General features: G+C 38.6%; 1 protein-coding gene across 1 annotated transcript in view; it reads right to left on the bottom strand.

Annotated features, from left to right (window-relative positions):
• The window catches only part of COL4A3 (collagen type IV alpha 3 chain), a 54,902-nt gene that overhangs the window by 12,729 nt on the left and 21,980 nt on the right, over positions 1-20,193 (bottom strand). The window contains exons 18-37 of the mRNA XM_086468588.1: positions 19,632-19,685; positions 19,197-19,238; positions 17,793-17,880; positions 16,642-16,677; positions 16,135-16,299; positions 14,943-15,035; positions 14,098-14,193; positions 13,674-13,744; positions 12,236-12,424; positions 11,149-11,317; positions 10,161-10,253; positions 8,764-8,868; positions 7,780-7,877; positions 6,209-6,359; positions 5,963-6,076; positions 5,019-5,186; positions 3,812-3,901; positions 3,117-3,251; positions 2,305-2,403; positions 132-221 (exon numbers count right to left, since the gene is read on the bottom strand). Of these exons, the coding sequence (XP_086324714.1) occupies positions 132-221; positions 2,305-2,403; positions 3,117-3,251; positions 3,812-3,901; positions 5,019-5,186; positions 5,963-6,076; positions 6,209-6,359; positions 7,780-7,877; positions 8,764-8,868; positions 10,161-10,253; positions 11,149-11,317; positions 12,236-12,424; positions 13,674-13,744; positions 14,098-14,193; positions 14,943-15,035; positions 16,135-16,299; positions 16,642-16,677; positions 17,793-17,880; positions 19,197-19,238; positions 19,632-19,685 (2,146 nt within the window). The remainder of the gene's footprint in view (positions 1-131; positions 222-2,304; positions 2,404-3,116; positions 3,252-3,811; positions 3,902-5,018; positions 5,187-5,962; positions 6,077-6,208; positions 6,360-7,779; positions 7,878-8,763; positions 8,869-10,160; positions 10,254-11,148; positions 11,318-12,235; positions 12,425-13,673; positions 13,745-14,097; positions 14,194-14,942; positions 15,036-16,134; positions 16,300-16,641; positions 16,678-17,792; positions 17,881-19,196; positions 19,239-19,631; positions 19,686-20,193) is intronic.

The following is a 20,193-nucleotide window of genomic DNA, read 5'->3' as shown; positions in this document are numbered from 1 at the left end:
AGTCTATAGGTAATGCAAAGAATAAATCCAAGTCTAAGTATGGTGTAGTGCACTTACAGTAACTACTCCGATCTGCGCAAATGCTTCTATACAGCTCTATGACTTTGTAATATGGCTTGACAGAAAATTACCTGAAATTCCCATATCCCCTTTGTTTCCTGGTGCACCTGGGAATCCTTGCCCTCCGGGAATCCCTGGAAGACCCATAAATCCTTTGACACCTGCAAGATGAAGAAATAAGTGTCATCTTCACGTGCTTGCTTTAGACACTGGCTAGTTGGGAAAGCTGTCATGAATACAGAATCCTCTACTACACACTTTGTCAAGATATCTTATTATTTTATAAATCAACATGCAGCTTCTTGCCCGACAGATAAAACTATCATTATTATCGTCAGAAAGTCAAGGAAATAACAAGCATCTTATGTATCAATATTAAAACAAAGGTTTGTGACCAGAGCACTTAGGGGCAGCAACTGAAATATACTTTTGCAAATTCTGATCAAGATCATGAATTTGCATTTACGCACTGGACTCTCCTTTCATTGTTCCCCTGAGTTCAGTCTGGTTTCTGGGCATGTCACAATCACATTATTACTTAGTCATTACGCACTTCTCATGACTAGTATACTCAAGAGCTTTTTCTTATATGGCTTAGGCACTTTTTCCCCCCACTCACTTATCTTTACCTTAATTTAGCTAAATTAGCATTCAGATCAATAATGACTACAAGATTTAGTTGCATCTAGAATGTCCAGATGTCTAAATTCCAGGGTACTACCAATGCCTGAATATTTAGGCAGGTGAGGTCTTACTTTCTTTCATAAAAAGCTAGGAGTAGTGGAGTGTTTGCAGTTTTTCCTGTGATGGCTACACTGTGATGACTACAAAGGATGTTAATGACAGAATATAGCAGTGATACTATAATGACATATATCATGGATAACTGCCATCATGATAAGAGCCATTCTGATTAAAAGTTTGAAATTATTTCTAATTGTCACCATTTTTATATATCTGATTATAGTGTTATGTGGTTTTCTACAAAGAAGTTATCTCAAAGAATCAAAAATACAGAATACAGAGAAGTAAAGATGTTTTATTAGCATTGATTTGAAAAAACAGATGCATTCTCGCACTCAAGGGTCAACATAGAACACAGAATCATTCAGGCTGGAAAAGACCTGTGAGGTCATCGAATCCAACCATCAACCCTACTCTACCATGTACACCTGTAAACCATATCTCCAAGCACCACATCTAAACGACCTTTAAACACATTGAGGGATGGTGACTCAACCACCTCCCCGGGCAGCCTATTCCAATGCCTGACAGCCCTTTCGGTGAAAAATATTTCCTAATGTCAGGCCTAAACCCACCCTGCTGCAGCTTGAGTCCATCCCCTCTTGTTCTATCGTTAATTACCTGTGAGAAGAGACCAGCACCTGCCTCTCTACAGTGTCCTCTCAGGCAGCTGTAGAGAGCAATAAGGTCTCCCCTCAGCCTCCTTTTCTTAAGACTAAACAGCCCCAGTTCCCTCGGCCGCTCTTCATCAGACTTATTCTCTAGGCCTTTCACCAGCTTTGTTGCCCTTCTCTGCACTCTCTCCAGCACCTCAATGTCTTTCTTGTATTGAGGTGCCCAAAACTGAACACAGTACTCCAGGTGTGGCCTCACCAATGCCGAGTACAGGGGCATGATCACCTCCCTACTCATCATGTATGAAGTTATGGTAATGGCAGAGTGAACTTTTTGAAATAGCTTTGGTAGGTTTATAATTTACACAGGTTCTTTTTAAGTCTGTTTTTCACTGAAGATCTAGTAACTTTCAAAATGTAAGCCAAACATGCAGGCTTTGGAAAGGGAATAAAATCAATCTGAAATAAAAAAAGCTTTTGAAATATTTTTGTGTGCAATTCTAATGTTCATATTTTAGAATTCTTACTTTTTTAATAATATTGGGAATTGAAACTTCACTTTTATAAATACCAATTATTATTCATTGGCTTCAGCAGCTTTTAGATTTTAAACTTATTATTATTCAGGATCTAATATTATTTTCCATTTATCACCCCAAACAATGGTCTACATTTGGAAGAAACAAAGAATCTTTTGATGGTAGCTGCTAGGACTTTCAAATAGCAGCTTTTGAAATTGCTCAGTTTCAGAATTCTCAGGAAAGCTTCAGAGTTAATACAGAGAACATACTGCTGCTGCTGCAGCTGAGTTTATGGGCTGGCACTGAGGTAGTATTATCTCTGCCCTCCACATGATACAGTAATTTTCAATACACATACTCCATACCTGGTAGACCAGGTATTCCTTCAGACCCATCGAGACCTGGGGGACCTTGCACACCGGCATCTCCTTTTTCTCCTTTGAGACCCATTCTTCCTTGAACTCCTAAACCAAAGTTTAATTTAAAAAAATATTACAAAACAATAGTTTCATGTAAAGTTTAAAGTTTTATAACTCTTAAAAGCTAATGAAGCAGAAGTGGAGCATAGGATTTTCATTCTGTGAACACACGTAAGCAAGACACAAGCTCACAGTTAATGGCCTTCTGTATTTCCCACATGGAGAGAAAAGGAAGTTTATGAAAGCTTCCACAGGAAAAAGTCCACACAAAAAGCCAGATGGCATTAATTAAGCATGTACAACTCATATACAGAGAGTCTATATTAATATTGCAAACAAAGGAATTCTTCTGACAGTCAAGTATTTCTAAACAGACCTAATTTCTTTGCAATCCAGCATCTAGTTTGTAAGCACACCCAGTTCTGTGCTCATGGCTACTAATTGTGTAAAAACACGAATGTTTAACGTACATGTATATAAGCCTCCTAGTACTACTGACATATTCTTACTGGTTTAACGTTATAATAAGAGCCTTTCTAAGGAACATGGACTTGTTAAAATGGAAATAAATATTTGGTGTAATATCCAACTATCCTATAAATAAAAAGGCAGTTACAATGTTCAGCAATAATTATTTCAAAGCCATGTGAATACTCTCAGCAGTAGAGTGAGCTTCTTCCATGTTTTAGAATCCACTGGAACTGCAATGTAGATGACAACCCTAACTAGTTTTCAGTGACAGAACAATGAATGTGTACCTTTTAAGCCTTGTTCTCCTTTATTCCCCATATCAACCAAGGTCTCAGATGGTCCAGGAAAACCTTTATCACCTGGTTCGCCTTTTGCTCCAAGAAACCCTTTTCTTCCCTTTAGTCCTGGGAAGCCAGGAGAACCTGCAAGAAAATATAACGAAATTTTCTGAAGAAGCCTGACTAGATGATAGCATAAAGGAAGCAATGGAACTCCTGTCTTCAAGGGCAACCATGTAGGTAAATCAACAACCTAAAGTAGCTTCTTAATTACTCCAATCACCAATAAAATATCTATGACCACAGATTATGGCAAAATGTAGTAATTATTTCTTATACTGAATATATGTGCAATCATATCTGCTGAATACTATAATAATATTTGGAACATGAATGGGATGGAAAAAACTAGAGCAAAAAAGCTCTCTGCTCTTTAGCAAATCGGCAGCCACTTTTACAAATACCAATGAAACAGAAAAGGTGGCAATTCAAAACTGCAAAAAACCCAAAATCATATTGTCAATCAGTCTGTCATTCAAAATATACATATTCAGAAGCCAAAGACTTGCCAAGACTCAAAGAAATCTTGGTATGACAGGCATACTCAGGAATGATAACAAACATCAAGATGAAGCACAAACCTACTTCAGCATGGAAGTTCCTATTTCTAAGTAATAATGAAGGCAGATACTATGGCCACTTGCCTCTGATACCCGGGTTGCCTGGTCTTCCAATTATGCCAGCAGGTCCAGGAATTCCTAACAGGCCCATTATACCTGGCTCTCCCCTTGAGCCTGCAGAATTGAAGTAATAGGAACGTATTTGTTAGTATTTCATCAGTGAAACAGAACATTACTTCAGAAAACTGCACATATGCCTGTCATTTAAGTGTTTAATTGCTTATTTCATTTTTTGCTCCATTTCTGTAACATACTGCCCAAGCCTGTGCTCCAGTCTTTAACAACATGAACAGCACTTACACACAGAGTAACCCCCAAACTACCTAGATTAGTAGGCTGCAACAGCTTCTATCAATGAATTAAATAACTGACTGAGGATAACGTATCCAAGATATCCACATAGGGAAGGGAAAGCTGTCATGGGATGTATAGGAAAGATTGCTTTCTGGCTCAGGAGTTGAAGGCCAGCTGGGACGTGCCAACTCCCCTCAAATGACATCAGAAGTCTAGGTTTCCATAACCAAGTCAAGTGCTACATGATTATCATTAGTTTTATAGGTTGTATATATAAAAAGGTATGTACCATCTCCTTCCCACAGCATAATGAAAGATTTGATAGTAATGAAAAATCTGTTAGACATAATAAGCATTACATAGCTGATTTCTTTTAGTCTACAAATCCAATCTGAACACATTTCTGAAAAAAAAACCCCAAACCCCAAAACTACATGGATTACCTACCTACCTTACTTAAAGTTAGCAGCTCTGGTAATGTGACAAGAGTTTGATCTGACTCAACTCCATCAGACTCATGATCTGAACTTGCTTTTAAGGAAAAAGATGATAGCACTAACTAGCTATCTGTTTGAAAACGGATGCTGAGTAAGAACAAAAAACACTTTACACTTCCATTATCCTGGGGAGTTGCTTTGAATGTTAACTATTTCATGTCCTACTGCAAGGACATTACTGTACAAAAACCAATGTAAGGCAGCTCCCTGTTCTCAGAAAGCTGTTATAGAAAATTCAGTGCTGTGCATGACAACTTCAAGATATGCTCGTCATTTAGGGAATGATGATTTATTTGTTTTCCATAGAGAAATCAATAAGCTTTCAAGCTGTTGATGGAAAAATATTTCAGCATCTTCAGTTTGGAAAAGCTTGACTAACACCTTTTTTGCAGAGACTGACTTAATTTCTACATCAAAACAAGTATTTGAGGAATCCTTACCTGGCACACCAGAAATTCCTGGCCTTCCAGACTGTCCCTTGGGACCAAGTAATCCTGTATTTCCCTGAAGACCTATTAATCCAGGTTCCCCAGGCTTTCCATAGATTCCTGGGATACTCAAGCCAGGAGGACCAAGTTTTCCTTTTGAACCTTGCGAACCTCTTCCTCCTAAGAAAAATGCATGACAGTGTAGTATGGTACATCTGTCTGGAAAATAAACCTTCATCTCTACCTTGCAATCATGAACATGAAACTCTTCTTGAACGCTGTCTGTTTGAGAGCTAAACGTTAGATGTGTAAGACAACATACATGTTCAGGACATCTTAAAATAGTTGTGGGGTTTTCTTTTAAAGGGAAAAAAAAAAGGTGAGAGTAGATAATTCTGTTCTTTCTCAGAAAAAGAAAAACCCAAACATGAAGAAAACATCAATTCTGTGTTCATTCCCTAAAAAAAAACCAAACCTAAGTAAAAAAAAAAAATCCTTTTGAGATCACATATAGGAGAATATGTATGGGTACCTGAGTGTGTTTCTTTTTGAACGAAAATTATACACAGTATATGCAGGTACTTTTGAGACCCTAAACTGGTCTTCTTCCTAGCTAAGCTCTTCCTCTGTTTTGTTTCTTTATCAACTGTATTGCGCCAAGGAATCTAAGTTCAGCCCCATATAGGCGAAGTGACTGAAATATTCTTTTTTCCTGTGGAATTTGGACCAGTTTGTGATTACTCTTTATACTGTGCAATGGAATCTGAATCTTAATCAGTGCACGTGTTTCTTCCCATCTGCAGAAAGTGCATCTTTTAAAATGGGCTCACATTTTCTTGCACACTGTCCTATAACCAATATCCAGAAACAACTTCAGCTCCCTCAGGCCATCGGAAGCCAGAAACAAAATCAAGACCCACCCAGCCAAATGGCACATTTGATTCAGAAGTTCCTACCTGGTGGGCCTGTAGCTCCCTGGCCACCTGGCAAACCTGGCAGGCCAATAAGACATTCAGCAGGTTTTCCTGGAAAACCTGGATCTCCAGGAACTCCAGGTGAGCCACGATCTCCTAAAAGAAAGGAGACTGGGTTCACAATGATTTAAGTAGAAGTTTCATGGCTTTGAGTGAGCGTTGTTTGATTTGGCTTCCCTTTCTTTAAAATATCTTGCTGTGCCCCTTGAGCTTGTTTGACAACAGTACCTCTTAGGCCTTCATCACCATCATGTCCAGCATGCCCTGGTAGGCCTTGAAGTCCTGGAAATCCAGTATCACCTTTTGAGCCAGGAATGCCATGACCTCCCGGTGAACCCAGTCTACCTGGCTCTCCAGGAATAACCACGCCTGGGTCACCCTGCAACACAGAGAGAAACGTAAACAATCCAATATGTTTTGCAAATCTGCCAAAAGTATTTTCTCTGCTGTGTGATCAATCAACTTTGTTTATTAGCATAATTTTTTTCATTCCCTGGGGATCTTTCACATTATAATTGTTAATAGTTCCAATTCTGCAGACCACTGGATGTTCCTTATTGACCAGCTGCAGGCTTTATACCAGAGAAGCAATTTGTCTAGGCAGGTTTTGTACTCTGTCTCCTAACTCTAAGAAACTGGTATTGAGCAACACAAGACACTTTCCTCCATTTGGCCTTTACTGCATTATGATGCTTGCTGTAGCTGTGAAAGGCTTTAGACCTGTATCTGAAAATTTGGTTGTGCAAATACAACTTTTCCTTTACTTTTAGATTGTAGTAATATTTTTATCAAAATATTTATTTAAAGAATCAAGGTCAGCAACCAGATATGTCTCCAAATTCTCAAAGTCAGTTATTGGTTTTTAAAAAATTATTCTTCTGAACATTATTTTCCATGAAGACTGGTTTTATCACAAATGTCCCAAGTTTACCCCCTGAATGGAAAGTTTGAATTAGCTTTTTTTTGGCTGACTGAGCTGCAGGTTGTTTTGAATACTAGCTTTGAGTACCAGTAAATCAGTATGTTTGTAAAGCAGGTCAGTAGAGCTGAGCTTATACCAGTCCCTGATAACACACTTGGACCACAAAGGCCACTCCACATTCAGCTGTCCTGTGGCACCAAACACAGATTAAATAATAATTAAAAAAAAAAAAATTAAACCACAACCTCAAACCCCACACTTTGTCATGTCAAAAAACACACAAATAATGGCACAAGAGAGTACACAAAAAAAAGAAATGCCAGTTTTTCAAAACATTTAGGTGTTATTTTGTTCAAATCTGATTATAGAGTAGTCTGATTATAGAGTAGTCAAGAATCCTACGTTCACATATGCCATCAGTAGATTAGCTTCTGTCAATCAGTGAGAGTGGCTGCAGTATTACCTCCAATCTGCTTCCTTTATGCTTCAATTCAGCAGAGCACTTGCTTAAATTAAATGCATACTTACTTGTCACTGACCATCATCAAATATGTGCTTAATTGCAATTTCTGAATAGCCATCTTTTCAGAAGCTTAATTTTTTGCTGTAAGCAGTGCAATACCCTCCCTGTGCTCTGAAAACCGAGGTGCCAAAACATCACAAACACTTGGAGTTCTGAAATCTTGTATGTGAATTTAAACTTTTGGCTTGAGCCCCTTTTTAATTTCATAGTTTGTGCATCACTGGTCAGGAAATATAGGAACTCTTGTATTCTTTACACTTCTTAACGTATTTGCTCAGTGTCACATTTAATGAATGGACCTATGGAATAATTTAATGACCTATGGAAAAGTCTATGCTGTATTTCTAACCAAACCTTTTTTCCTGGTTGTCCTAGGTTTCCAGCTCGGCCTGGATCTCCAATCTTTCCTTCACAACCAGGTGACCCTCTGCCTCCTGCAAGTCCTTTATCTCCTGCAAAGGAGTTAAACAGCAGTACAAATGCTATGGTTATTACTTTGTTTTACAAATGGTATTTGTAATGATGCAGTTATGAGCCTCTGACACTAGTAGCTCACATGAGCTGAAGACGGCATCTTGATTTCAGAGTTGATGTGACACACTGCATCTTGTTCCTTACATATTGACTCAATGTTGACTGTAACATTGCTTGGTTACTTGCTTCAAACCAGTTATGTAACACAAGATTTTTTTTTTTTTTTTTTTTGAAGTGAAGCTATTCTGATGTCAGTTCCCTACTGTCTTTAACCAGCAGCTTGGTAGTAGCTTTAGTATGAAAGCTTCCTTTTTTTTTTAATCCCTTGTCGTGACAGGATTATGAAAATTTCTTAATATTTCTAGGGTCCAAAGGGGGGATATGACTTTGCATGAGGAACGGCCGAATTCACAGTATACAAAATGCTTTCTATTACCTGCACGTTAGAGCAGGTATTGCATTGTACATATCCAAAACTGATCAAAAATTAAGTACTGACACTTATACAGCTCTGTCTCTGCAACACATATCCAGGTAAAGAGACTCCATCTGAAGTAAGTGTGGCACTCAGATGAGCTGCACCTGTTTGGGCAGTATTCCAGGAAGCATCAATGTCTTCTAAAATATTTTCCTACTGCCAGCTTTGATAGTTGATTCTCTGAAATATTTCAAAATATTTCAAAATTTCAATTTAAAGCCTTAAGGCAGTAAATTACAGAAGTGCTAAAAACACTTGCCTGGCTGACTAATGTTCATCGATTTTTTTTTAACTTGTTGATCGCTTTTAACGTGGGCTAAAAAAAAAAATAGAATTTTTTTTGGTTTTTCTTTTTTTGAAGATGATGATCAAAAAGAGTAGTTTACCTTTTGGACCTGGATTTCCAGGAAACCCAAGCCCTGGAAATCCTGTGTCACCTGTTGGCCCTGGATGTCCTGAATCACCTGGCTGACCTCTTGCTCCAACCCTACCTGTACAAAGAAGATAAGTAAACTGTTATGTATCTTACAACAGAACATCAGCTTGTAAGATTAGGTGTTTTATAGTTTATCATTATTAATTGGGACACCACTGTAGATTATATTAGAACTTAGACACTCTTTCTCCTCCACAGCAGGTTTTAACAGTTAAAATACTAATTGTGTTCACAGAATCACAGAATGGCAGGCGTCAGAAGGGACCTCTGGAGATCATCTAGTCCAACCCCCTGCTAAAGCAGGTTCACCTACAGCAGGTTACACAGAACTGCATCCAGGTGGGTTTTGAATATCTCCAGAGAAGGAGAATCCACAGCCTCTTTGGGCAGCCTATAATTCACTGTGTTCACAATATCAAAGCAGGCATGAGTCTGTGAGTTAGGTTTGTATGCAATCTGCCCAAATTTCAGACTTCTAGGAACAACTACGTGCACATACAAGTCTTCCACTTGTTGAGAAGATACAAACACACATTACGGGGTTTAGGCTTGGAAGAGAAGCAACTGTAAGAACAGAAGCTACCATAAAGCTGCCAAAAAATTTTCTTATGCTATTCAGGGCAGCTTTAAGGACTATTGTTCTACAAAACCAAAGGAAAGACGCATTACGCTTAGCCTAAATGTCACTTACTCATGTAATGTCGTTCAGTGCATCCAAAATTCTGCAAAATTTAAAACACCAGCAACCAAAAAAACCCCACCTAGAACCCAAGCCCAAAACTCACCCAAAAAAGGAAACTCAGGTTCTTAAATGTCTTAGAACAATGATTAGTAACAATTATGTCAACAAGGAACCAGGAAACTTAGTAATACAGTTACTTTTTTGACTGCGCCCCTGCAAAGCATAAGAAGGGCCAAGGGCTTCAGGAAGATTAAGAATGTTTTAACTTAATTTTGTTCCTTCTGTTTTGAAGGTTGCAGCAGCCCTAGCATAAGTTACGATATGCTTTTGTCAAAATCATGCCATAGAGCCCTTTCTGGATATACAAGCTGCAGCATATGCATTAGGTGTTTCTGGTTTTTGGAGGAACCAAGTCATAGTATAGGACTGCTTGGAATCTCTGCTGTACTGCACACCATGGACATGATGGTGTGTGCCCTTCCTATCCACTTCCCCTAGTTTTCTTGAAAGGGAATGTCACAGCTAATTCCATAGTTTCTGTACCACAGAAATGCTTTTTATAGTTATTTCAAAGTAACCCAACAGCTTTATCTGGCCAGAGCTGGGAGAGAAATCTCAATCAGATTATCTCTGATTTTTACTGTATTTAGTGCAGATGTACTCACCAGGCACTCCTGGGGGTCCAGGTAAACCATCTGGTCCTTGTGGTCCTGGCAACGCAGGTAATGGAGTTATCCTTATGGTCTCTCCTTTCAGACCTTCAGCAAATGCATAATCAAAGATTATAAAGGCTTATAGTTTGGCAATATGTAATCTTAAGAATTTAAAAATATTAGTGATCAATCTACTTGGTAAAAAATACAATATTCTACAGTTTCCACATTTCCGAACCTCAACAGACTTTGAAAAGCCTTAAGATCCTGGCTTCATAAAGCAAAAGAATTTTATTGACACCAAGCCCATCTGCAGGCTTCATCTCAGCCCTCCTGCAATCTAGTGGAAATCCAGAAAAGGAAGTAAAAAGTCAGCAGGAAAAAGATGCAATTGAGAAACGGTTAATCTGCAACTCCATAAATATTTAATGGGTATTCTCTTTAACAGATCTTGACTATATCTGCCATCCAACTTTGAGATCCAGATTATGCTTACCTATAAGTGCATACACTGGTAGGTTTTCAGCACTCAAAAATTATAAAGTCCTGCATATTTTTCCCTTGATGACTTAACTCACACTAACGATGATGACTGGATGCATATTTAAAGACTTTCTTTTTTTTCTTCATGATGAGGACAGTCAAGCACTGGAACAGGTTGCCCAGAGACAATGTGCTGTCTTTGTCCTTGGAGGTTTTCAAGGCCCAGCTGGATAATGCCTTGACTAACTTGGTCTGATCTCATACTTGACCCTGCTCTGAGCAGGAGTTTGGACTAAAGACCTCATAGGGTGCCTTCCAACCTCAATTATCTTACGACTGTTAGACTTTTGCTATTCTCTCCAGTGGCACCAAAGTTGGAGCAACACTGTGGGAATCTCATTGCAAGAAAAACTTCTTGTGTTTCATAAATTATGTCTTTGACTGCAATCTATCTCTGCAATTTCAATCAAGTACTCTTTAACATAGGTAAAACATGGTAAAATAGGAAGTTACAAACCAGCTTCTCCAGGTAATCCAGGTGGACCAGGTATTCCTTTAGAGCCTTTGAAACCTCTTATTCCTTGTGGTCCATATCCTGGCAGTCCAGGAAGCCCCATCTCTCCAGGAAGACCAAGACTGCCGGGCAATCCAGGTAACCCTCTATCTCCTTTTGAGCCAGCCAACCCCTATTAATGATTACACGTGCATATTCCAAGCATTACTTGCTTTCCACACCAGCTTTTGTAACAAATTGCCCGATTCTCTGTCTGGCTATAAACTTGCATTAGTTTAGTAACAGAGTAGCTCTGCTGATTTAAGAGGAATTTTTCCTCTGACTTACTTATGATTAGAAGAACATAAATTTTAATATCAATGGTTACAAATAGAGGGCTATTAAGAATGAAATAGTATAAATAAATACAACGGCTTGATTTTTCGATCGCTGTGGCATTACACTGTACATTTTTTCTTTTTAAAAAAGGTTTGGTAAAAAAAACCTAACACCTCAGCTCTGATTCTTCTTGAAAACTGGGTAGTCAGGTTTAGAGACATTTATATCTGAATCACTTTAACAGTTTCTCAGCCAACACAACACAACAATAATTGTTACTTTTTGTTCCTGCTGACCAAAGAGGTCTGCTCTGACTATTCTAGTTTTATGGTCAGTTCTCCCACCTTTGTGGTTTCTCTCAGCCCTAACTGAGATTAACTCCTAAAGACTGAACAGGAACTATTTGAATTATTATTTCAAGTAGTCAAGAAATCCGTCTTTTAAAAAAAATCTTATTAATCATAGGAATCCAAGATAATGCTTCAATATAAGTATCCAAATTAGCACCACAATAGACTGCTGAGGTTTTTCAGCCCCCTGTACCTACACTAGCCTCAACTCTCTCTGGAATTACATAAGAATATTTAGTCTCATTCTTTCGTGCATAATGGTTATGCATATTGGTTGCTATAGTTAGGCATAGTATGCCTAAGTCAGGCAGAGAATATTCAGTTAAAGTATCTGAATAGATAAAACAGACTGTTGTACAAGACATAAATACTGACTTAAGCTTTCGTGAATTCTATATTAATTGCAAACAGTGCATACCCACCTCTTCACCTTTAGAACCCTTGGATCCTTTAGAGCCAGGTCGTCCCAGAAATCCACTTGAACCTTTTCTTCCTTTGTCTCCCCTGGCCCCTGGATCTCCTTGCTCACCTTTTGGCCCTTCTGGATACACATATCCTGGTTCACCTTTTGATCCTTTATGTCCTTGATCTCCTCTAAAACCTGGAGGCCCCTGGAACAGAGCAATTAAAAGAATTTCAGTGCTAGATGTATGTCAACTGTTTCCAAGTTTTCTTTTTTTAAATTAAATACCTGAGAGTGGTTCTCTTTATTCCCACCTCTCCTTGCTGTAATGATGCACTTTAATGAACAGGGTTTTTTTGTTGTTGTTGTTGTTGTTGTTGTTTGTTTTGTTTTGGGGTTTTGTTTGTTTGTTTTTTCTTTTTCTCCTGCCTTTACTGCTTTGGGCCCTGATTATCATTTCATTTATGCTACTATAAGCAGGAATAATGCAGAATCATTTAATGGATCAGACTGTTGGCTACCTGGTTATGATTTGGTGGCACAAAGAGAAGGACAAGAAAGCACCTTAAAAATCTAACTAGAGCTTTCTCCTCCACATAGGAGTATCTCCCCAGGGACACTATAACACCCACAGTTGGCTCTGTTCATAGCTAACTTCTCGTCTCCCTTCTTTCCCACTCAGCGTACAAAGTGGGTACTCTATCCAAGTCAAAACCAGTACACTGGTACCACTGGGCTCTAGTGATCTTGGACTGATGAAAAGCCTGTTAGCAGACTCATTCTACATCCGTATGGCAACCACCACAATGAATACTTGTGCATGACATTTTTTTATCAGACAGTGCCAACTGTAATTTCCCCTAAAAAATTACTACTACAGGCACAATTCAGAACAACCAAATGGTATGTCTGTGGGAGCAGGTGTCAGCCTTCCCTCCTCATAATGTTTCCCAAGAAGAAATGTCCTTTGCACCCCTGAAGAGGGTATTATGAGAAGCAAGTTTCTCTGCACAGCTGAGGCTTTAGCAAGTCCTGAGTATGCTGGAAACAAGAAAAGTCAGTAGTCTGATGAAGATCACAGCATACAAAACTCCATATATGCTTTATAGCCACTTCCATGATTATACAGAGTTATGTAGATGAACAGAAGTTAACTGTAAACTACCCGTACCAGGCAGAAGAAGCAGCCTAGCCATCAGGATGAAATGCAGCACAGGTTAATCACAGAGGTATTTACCTGCCTCACTGCCTGGGCTGAACTTCTTGCTGCACTGAGCAAAACAGGCTCAATGTAAAGCTAGGTCATTACAGTTTCTACCTAGGCCTCCCACACAGACACATTCATTACTACAGAAAAACTGCTGAGATCACCCAGTATGACACTGCATGTAACAGCAACCATGACGTTTCTCTGAAATAATTCTTTTGGGATCTGAAAAATCATCTGAAAAACTTACTTGAGCTCCTGGAAACCCCAGTGCTCCTGGAAAACCTGGAGAACCTTTTGGACCTGTTGTTCCTTCTCTACCTGCAAAAGAAACAGTGTATTTTGTAAAGAAAAACGAAAACAAGGGCATGGATTTTGACAAGCTGTGATATTCACACCCAGCATTGAGTGTTTCTGCTTGTTACATTGGCTGCATCATCATAGACTGGCCTGGCTTCAGGCTGCACCAAAGCCTATTAGCATTCTGACTTCACCTCTTTTAGGGCTTGTGCTCCTATCAGTGGATGGAGCTGCATCAGACTCTCACACTCATCACAACCTCAGGGCTAGTTCAAGGACTGCATGCTGCAGACATGCCTATACCTGATTCTCATGCTAAAAGCAAAATCATTGGTATCTCCTACTGTCCTGTTAGAAACAGCAAGATAATTTACCAGGCATGCCATCCCGACCATGTGGCCCAGGAGAACCAGGAAGACCAGGTTTTCCCGGAATATAGCTGCAATCAGTACACACGTAAGCTTCATCACCTAGAACGAGAATAATTCATTAGATGTTCCACAGCAAGTCATTCCCAAGCTTAACTAATGTGTTACACAGTTTGTTATAAAGGATGGCTAACATATCTGGTTAGAGAGAGGTAGAATCATGGCCTTAATTTTGTTGGAAGATCACTTCCGGCACAGTACAAAATTACCTGTGGTCAGACAGTAAATCAGAACTGATCACATTTAATTGAAAATGAAGGAACATTCAGCTTAAATAACTTGATTTTTTTCAAGTCTAGTTTTAGTTGGATACAGTCACTCTACTGATAAGTCAAATTCTCTCAGAAGAAAGGGACACAGACTTCAAACTAACATGGCTCCATAACGGCCTCGGTGACATTAATGGCTAGCAAGTGGCAAAGAGATTCAGCAGCTCCTGTGGTGAAATTTGCAGAAGGAATCTTCCCTCACAGAACAACTGTTAGTGCTGAACATAACAATATGAGAACATGAAAACCCTAATAATCTGTAATAATTGTTTGTTCCAGTGAAGATCTATACCCTGCTGCAGTGCAGTACAACTGGTGTGCAGCACTGACACATGCACTGCTCTTTTAGCTGCTGTTCACTGTAAGGGGAGGAAGACATCTTGCTATCCCTAATGAATTTTCTTAAATCTCTGGACTCATCAAATAGCTTAATAGGTAAATTAAATTTAAAATTTCATGAAGATCCATGAAGATTACTGGACTGTACTGTCTACTTCTGAATGACAGTTTTCTGAAACTGACCTTTCATGCCAATATCTCCTGGAGGTCCCGGAGGTCCTGTATAGCCCGGCTCTCCAGGAAGTCCTGGTAGGCCTGTTCTAAATGTTACTCTACCTGTTAATGAAATGAGCATGGCATCATTACATCAGCAGGTTATTCAGACAGTTCTCTAGTGGCTAAGAGAGAAAAAAGTTGCAGGAATGAGCTGATCCTTATAGGTCCCTTCCAACTTGAGATATTCTATGAATCATTTAAAAGACAGAACTACCTGGACAAATCCAAAACACCTGTAACTGTAAGTACTTGAGGATAAATTAATGCCGAAGTAAATCTCAGCAGACTATTAGATCCATCTGTCTAGCCTTTAAAAAGAATAGTCCCTTCTGGGGAAAGTATTTCCATTTTATTTGAATCAACAATCCCTTTCTTTTGGAAGGAAGGGAAACTTTTTTCTATTCCTAAACTACTAATGCTGTTCATGTATCTCTGACAGAATTATTCTGCTGTATTTACTACTACTTTGGAAGAACAGAACATGCATCAAGCTCTTCCTAAGGTAATATATTTGGGGAGTAGATATATTTTTCAAAGAGAGAAAAAAGAAACACTACATTAGTATTAGTTCAGAAAAACTTGTTTTGGCCGTACTACATATAAAAGATACATGATGCTGTTGGTACGCCTAGTTAAAGAAGCATTCCAAGTTAATAATTTTCCAGAAGTTTTATGAACTGCTACTGCTTTATTTTCTTGCTGCCAGAACTTCAAACCTGCTCTAAGGCCCACTAAGACCTCTGGAGGCATGCAAATGATTTCTCTAGCTTTCAGATTAACCCCTTCTGAATGTAGTTTTACAGATTTACTACAACTTTTAGAAGAATCAGTTTCAAGAACATATTTTCTCTTATTGGTCTTTCCTGGTTTTATGTAGCAGATTTTTATAGTCACAGTTACACAAAAAGGTGAGAAATCTTTATATTGGGAAGTCATTGAATCTTCTCCACAGAATCTCATTAGCAGTCAAACACAGACTTTCACTACATACGTGTTTTCATGAACAGCCTAAAACAAAATTTCCAAAGAGAAATTATATTCAACCATATTACTCAAAGTATACTCTATAAGTAATGTATTTGTATTGTCTCATATATTAGATATTGAGATGAGTCTGGATTGGTTCTTGTTCATTATATATACGATACTGAAACACTACCTGGTTCTCCAGGAGGACCTGGTAATCCAACAGAACCAGGCCTGCCAGTAATACCAGGTCGTCCTGGAGGGCCTACAATACACAAGCCAGTTTGTCCTTTCTCTCCTTTTGTTCCTTTTGGCCCAGGAAATCCTGGGGGACCCCTCAGACCAGGTATTGACACACCTAACCAAAGAGGAAAAAATACAAAAATGAGGTTAAAGAAGAAATGGAATTTCAAAGCAAACTCAACAGGATGAGTGAGACACAAACATACTGAGTTCATCCCACAAATCTTTTTTAACTTGTAATATATTAAATAATCACAATGAGAATGTAAAAACATTTAAAAATTATCTTTAACCTCTCTTTAAATACTTGACCCATCAAAGCTTTTGGGTGACAATTTTTTACCACCTGGAGATATGTTTAAAGTCATCCGAAGTTAAGATTCCACAAAGCTGATTCAGTATTAACAGGCAGGAAGAACAATGTATTTTATTGTTGGCACTGGAACATTACACATACCTGGTCTACCAGCACCTCCGGGAGGACCCTGAGGTCCTGCAAAAGCAAGATATTTAGAAATAAGAGTTAAACCACTGTATATTCCGCAAAGTCACTACTCAATAATATTGACTGCAAACTTTGGGATTCTGCATTTTAGCCTTATTTTATCTTTTAAGAATTTGTTTTTGGCTGAGCAGGCATCTACTGCTTATGCACCTGTTGCATACCGACAATTCTCACTGAAACATGGCAAGATACGGATGTTTACGATGGGGAGGATAGGATCCACCACATTTATCTTAGGTGGGGATGCACTCAACTACTTGTGAACGACTTACAGGCCTGCAAACTTGCTTCTTTTTGCCACTATCATTTGCTCTAGTAAATATACCACCTCTTAACAATGCTCAACATTGCTTAACAACAGCTTAACAAGGCTCAATTTTCCTGTTGCCAGCCTTTGGAATTATGTAAGTAGATTTACAACAACAAAATGTATTCACTGAATGCAACACAATCACTTGGATACCTAAATATTCATAAAACTAAAACATCAAACACGGAAGGTAAGGACTTACTGGACAAGTATGAGATATAGTCTACAAGATGCTGCCTCAGAGTTCAGACCACAAGTCCTTGTTATATTGTGATATAGCTCAAATAATAAAACAGTACATTTAAATTTTACAGCATGGCCAGAATAAATAAAATAAAAACTTGAAGACAGATCATTATTATTTTGGAATGATAGGCAATAAAAATGGCATAAGACAAACTATGAAAGCTACAAAAAAAATCAAAAAAAGGTGAAAAAAGTTCATGACCTTTAACAGGAGACTTATAGACCTGATGGTTTGTCTATGGCATATACAAATAATGTGCTGATTCTGTAGTCCACTGAGGTCATGAGACGGGATGTCAGTGAGCTTAGGTGCTTAACTCAATTATCTTCACATGGAAGCATGCCAGCTTCATTATTTTTAAGACGAAATATGGCCATAAATCAAAGTCTCGGGATACATTTCAATTCTGCAATCTGATGGGAGTAATTTGGAAATATCCTTGGGAAGGTAGAAGGAGGTTGCTGGGTGCTCAAAAACCTAGCCTGCAGTAAGCCCTTTCAGTGGACAGCTCTTGCTAAAAGATTCTACTTTTGATGTCGCACTCACCAGGCATGCCACGTTGACCTTTTGGTCCTGGAGGTCCGGGGGGTCCTTCATCTCCTTTTTCACCAACCACGCTTTTGTAATACTCCGTCTTAAGAGAAAGATTGTAAGAAAAGAATGAATAGCAAGCACAAAGAGAGATGCACAGTACTTCATATTGAACATTAGGTTAGAACAAAGTTATGATCTCATTCATAATATTGATGTTGTGACACCATGAGACCTTTCTAATCACATGGTGATTACAAGCAGCCAGAAATGAAATCGTAATTGTTATACACATATAATGGCAAGAGACCTGTACAAATAGACAGAGTTGGGATTTCAGCTCAGTTCCTGAACTCCCAGAGAACCCCTCTGCCTGCAGATGTAATTATACAGGCAAGGTGTAAGTTGGAGACCCAATCACAAATATTATGGTAGCATGAAATAGAAAATATTCTTGAAGGAAATCTCTAGGAATCACTTTGTCTATTCCATTATCTAGACTACTCTTTTAAATAATAAAACATGAACACAGACAAGAATCAACTACTTAAATCATATGTGCATTAAACAGCCATTCACAAAAAAATTAATACTTAATTTATTAAAGTTTAATATTATGGTGTTTCAAAGTTTCTACAAATGACAGGTAAAATCAAAAGATAATTTGCTGTAATTCTATTTTTTTTTTTAAAAACCACAAATTTTTGCCTTTTTCTGGACTATTTTGCATGGGCAACACTACTAGCAAATTGGTAATATAATAATTATTGTGCCTTGATATATAATCATCACACTGAAATTTAAACTGACTTCTAATGCACTAATTTCAAAAGCAATTAAAAAACTGTTTAAAATTGAAGTCCAAAATTTTTACTTTTCTCCTATAGATTTCTTGAAAGGCATTGGCTTCTTTAGTACTCTGTCAATATCACAAACGATTCAGCTTTTTACAAAGTTATTTCTTTTGAACAATTTGGGCAGAAGCTTTCTGTTGGGTGTCCATGGAGTCTTTAAGAAAGCCTCTAGTGTGACAGCATGACTAGACAGAGAAATTTTACTCTTGCTTTCTTTAAAAAGTCTTCTTAGGATTTTAAGATTAACACCACCTGTTCTGGAACTGACTAGAGATTGGCTTAAAAATTAACTCCTGTGAATTTTTGTGACTGTTCTGTGACAGCCTGATCTCCTGCTCAAATTGCTGGAACTGAACAAGGTCTAACCAGGCCCTGATCATACATCCAGCTCCACACAAAGGGAGATGCCACCTCTGTGAGACTCCCAGCAACATCAGTACTTTGTGACAGCCACGCCTCAAATAGTGCACCACGGGATATCCATTATTGTCTCATATAGTCAGGTTGGCTTATTCTTTTTCTAATAGTTTAGAAAAATAATATGATGAAAATAATACACACTTACTCGACCACAAGCTCCAGGCAGACCAGTGTTTCCTTTCATCCCCTTCATCAGAGGACAAAGATGGGTTTGTTTATTAAAAACGATACATTACACAACATTGGGTACCCACTGTTACTTCAGTACATTGCTCATAACATTAAAGAAGAATTTATTCTCCTGACCAGGCCTTCACCACCCCTGTCTCTGTTCCTTACACAACTATTCAGCCACGTACACAAAAACTACAGGAACACATCTACAGACATAGGTCAACACCAGTTCAAACACATGATCTGTTTCAGCTGATTCATCCCCTATTCCATGATATCATTACTCCTCATCTGTTAGGTAAAGTAAAACATATTGTATACACAGTGACAAATAAAATGATATAACCACCCCAAAACATACCTTCTCCTCATCCTAAAAAGCAACAACAAAACCATTAGACAATACCTTAGCTCCTTGCCTGCCAGCCAGTCCCGGTTTGCCCTGTTCACCCTTTTGTCCCTGCAAGTGACAGTACACAATTTTATGAGGATTAATCTTTTAGCAATGTCATCATTAAGATCTAAAATGGAAAGCTTTACTCTTTCATGGTGATGGCAGGGTGAATGTGTCTTGCTCAGGGGAAGAAACCTCAGGGAAAGGCTCAGTTTGAGGTACAGTTCCACATCCATGAGATCTCTCATCCAAACCTGCCTTTATAATGGCACACTCCACCAATCCCAAGGTGGAGCTGCTCTGGACAGCACAAGTGTAGGAGGCTCTGGTTTTTTCTCCCTCTGCAAAGTATTATTCTGAATATTAATTCTGAAGTTCAGTCAGAAACTGAACACAATGTGAGACTCTCGCATTCAGTGACTTCTTCCCCCAGAACTTGGTCAGTCTGCTTGATGGTGCTGATCTCAAGAGGTGTCAGCAAGACCAGGAGGGAAGTAGTACAGACCACTGCTAAGGCTTTCTGCAAGCATATACATGCAAGGAAAGGGACTTCTCATAAGCTTATGCAGTTGAG

This window comes from Leptosomus discolor, chromosome 7 (genome assembly GCF_034619465.1).
Source record: "Leptosomus discolor isolate bLepDis1 chromosome 7, bLepDis1.hap2, whole genome shotgun sequence".
NCBI lineage: Eukaryota > Metazoa > Chordata > Aves > Leptosomiformes > Leptosomidae > Leptosomus > Leptosomus discolor.
Note: the sequence above shows the minus strand (reverse complement) of the source record. Positions and strands in the feature narration are given on the sequence as shown.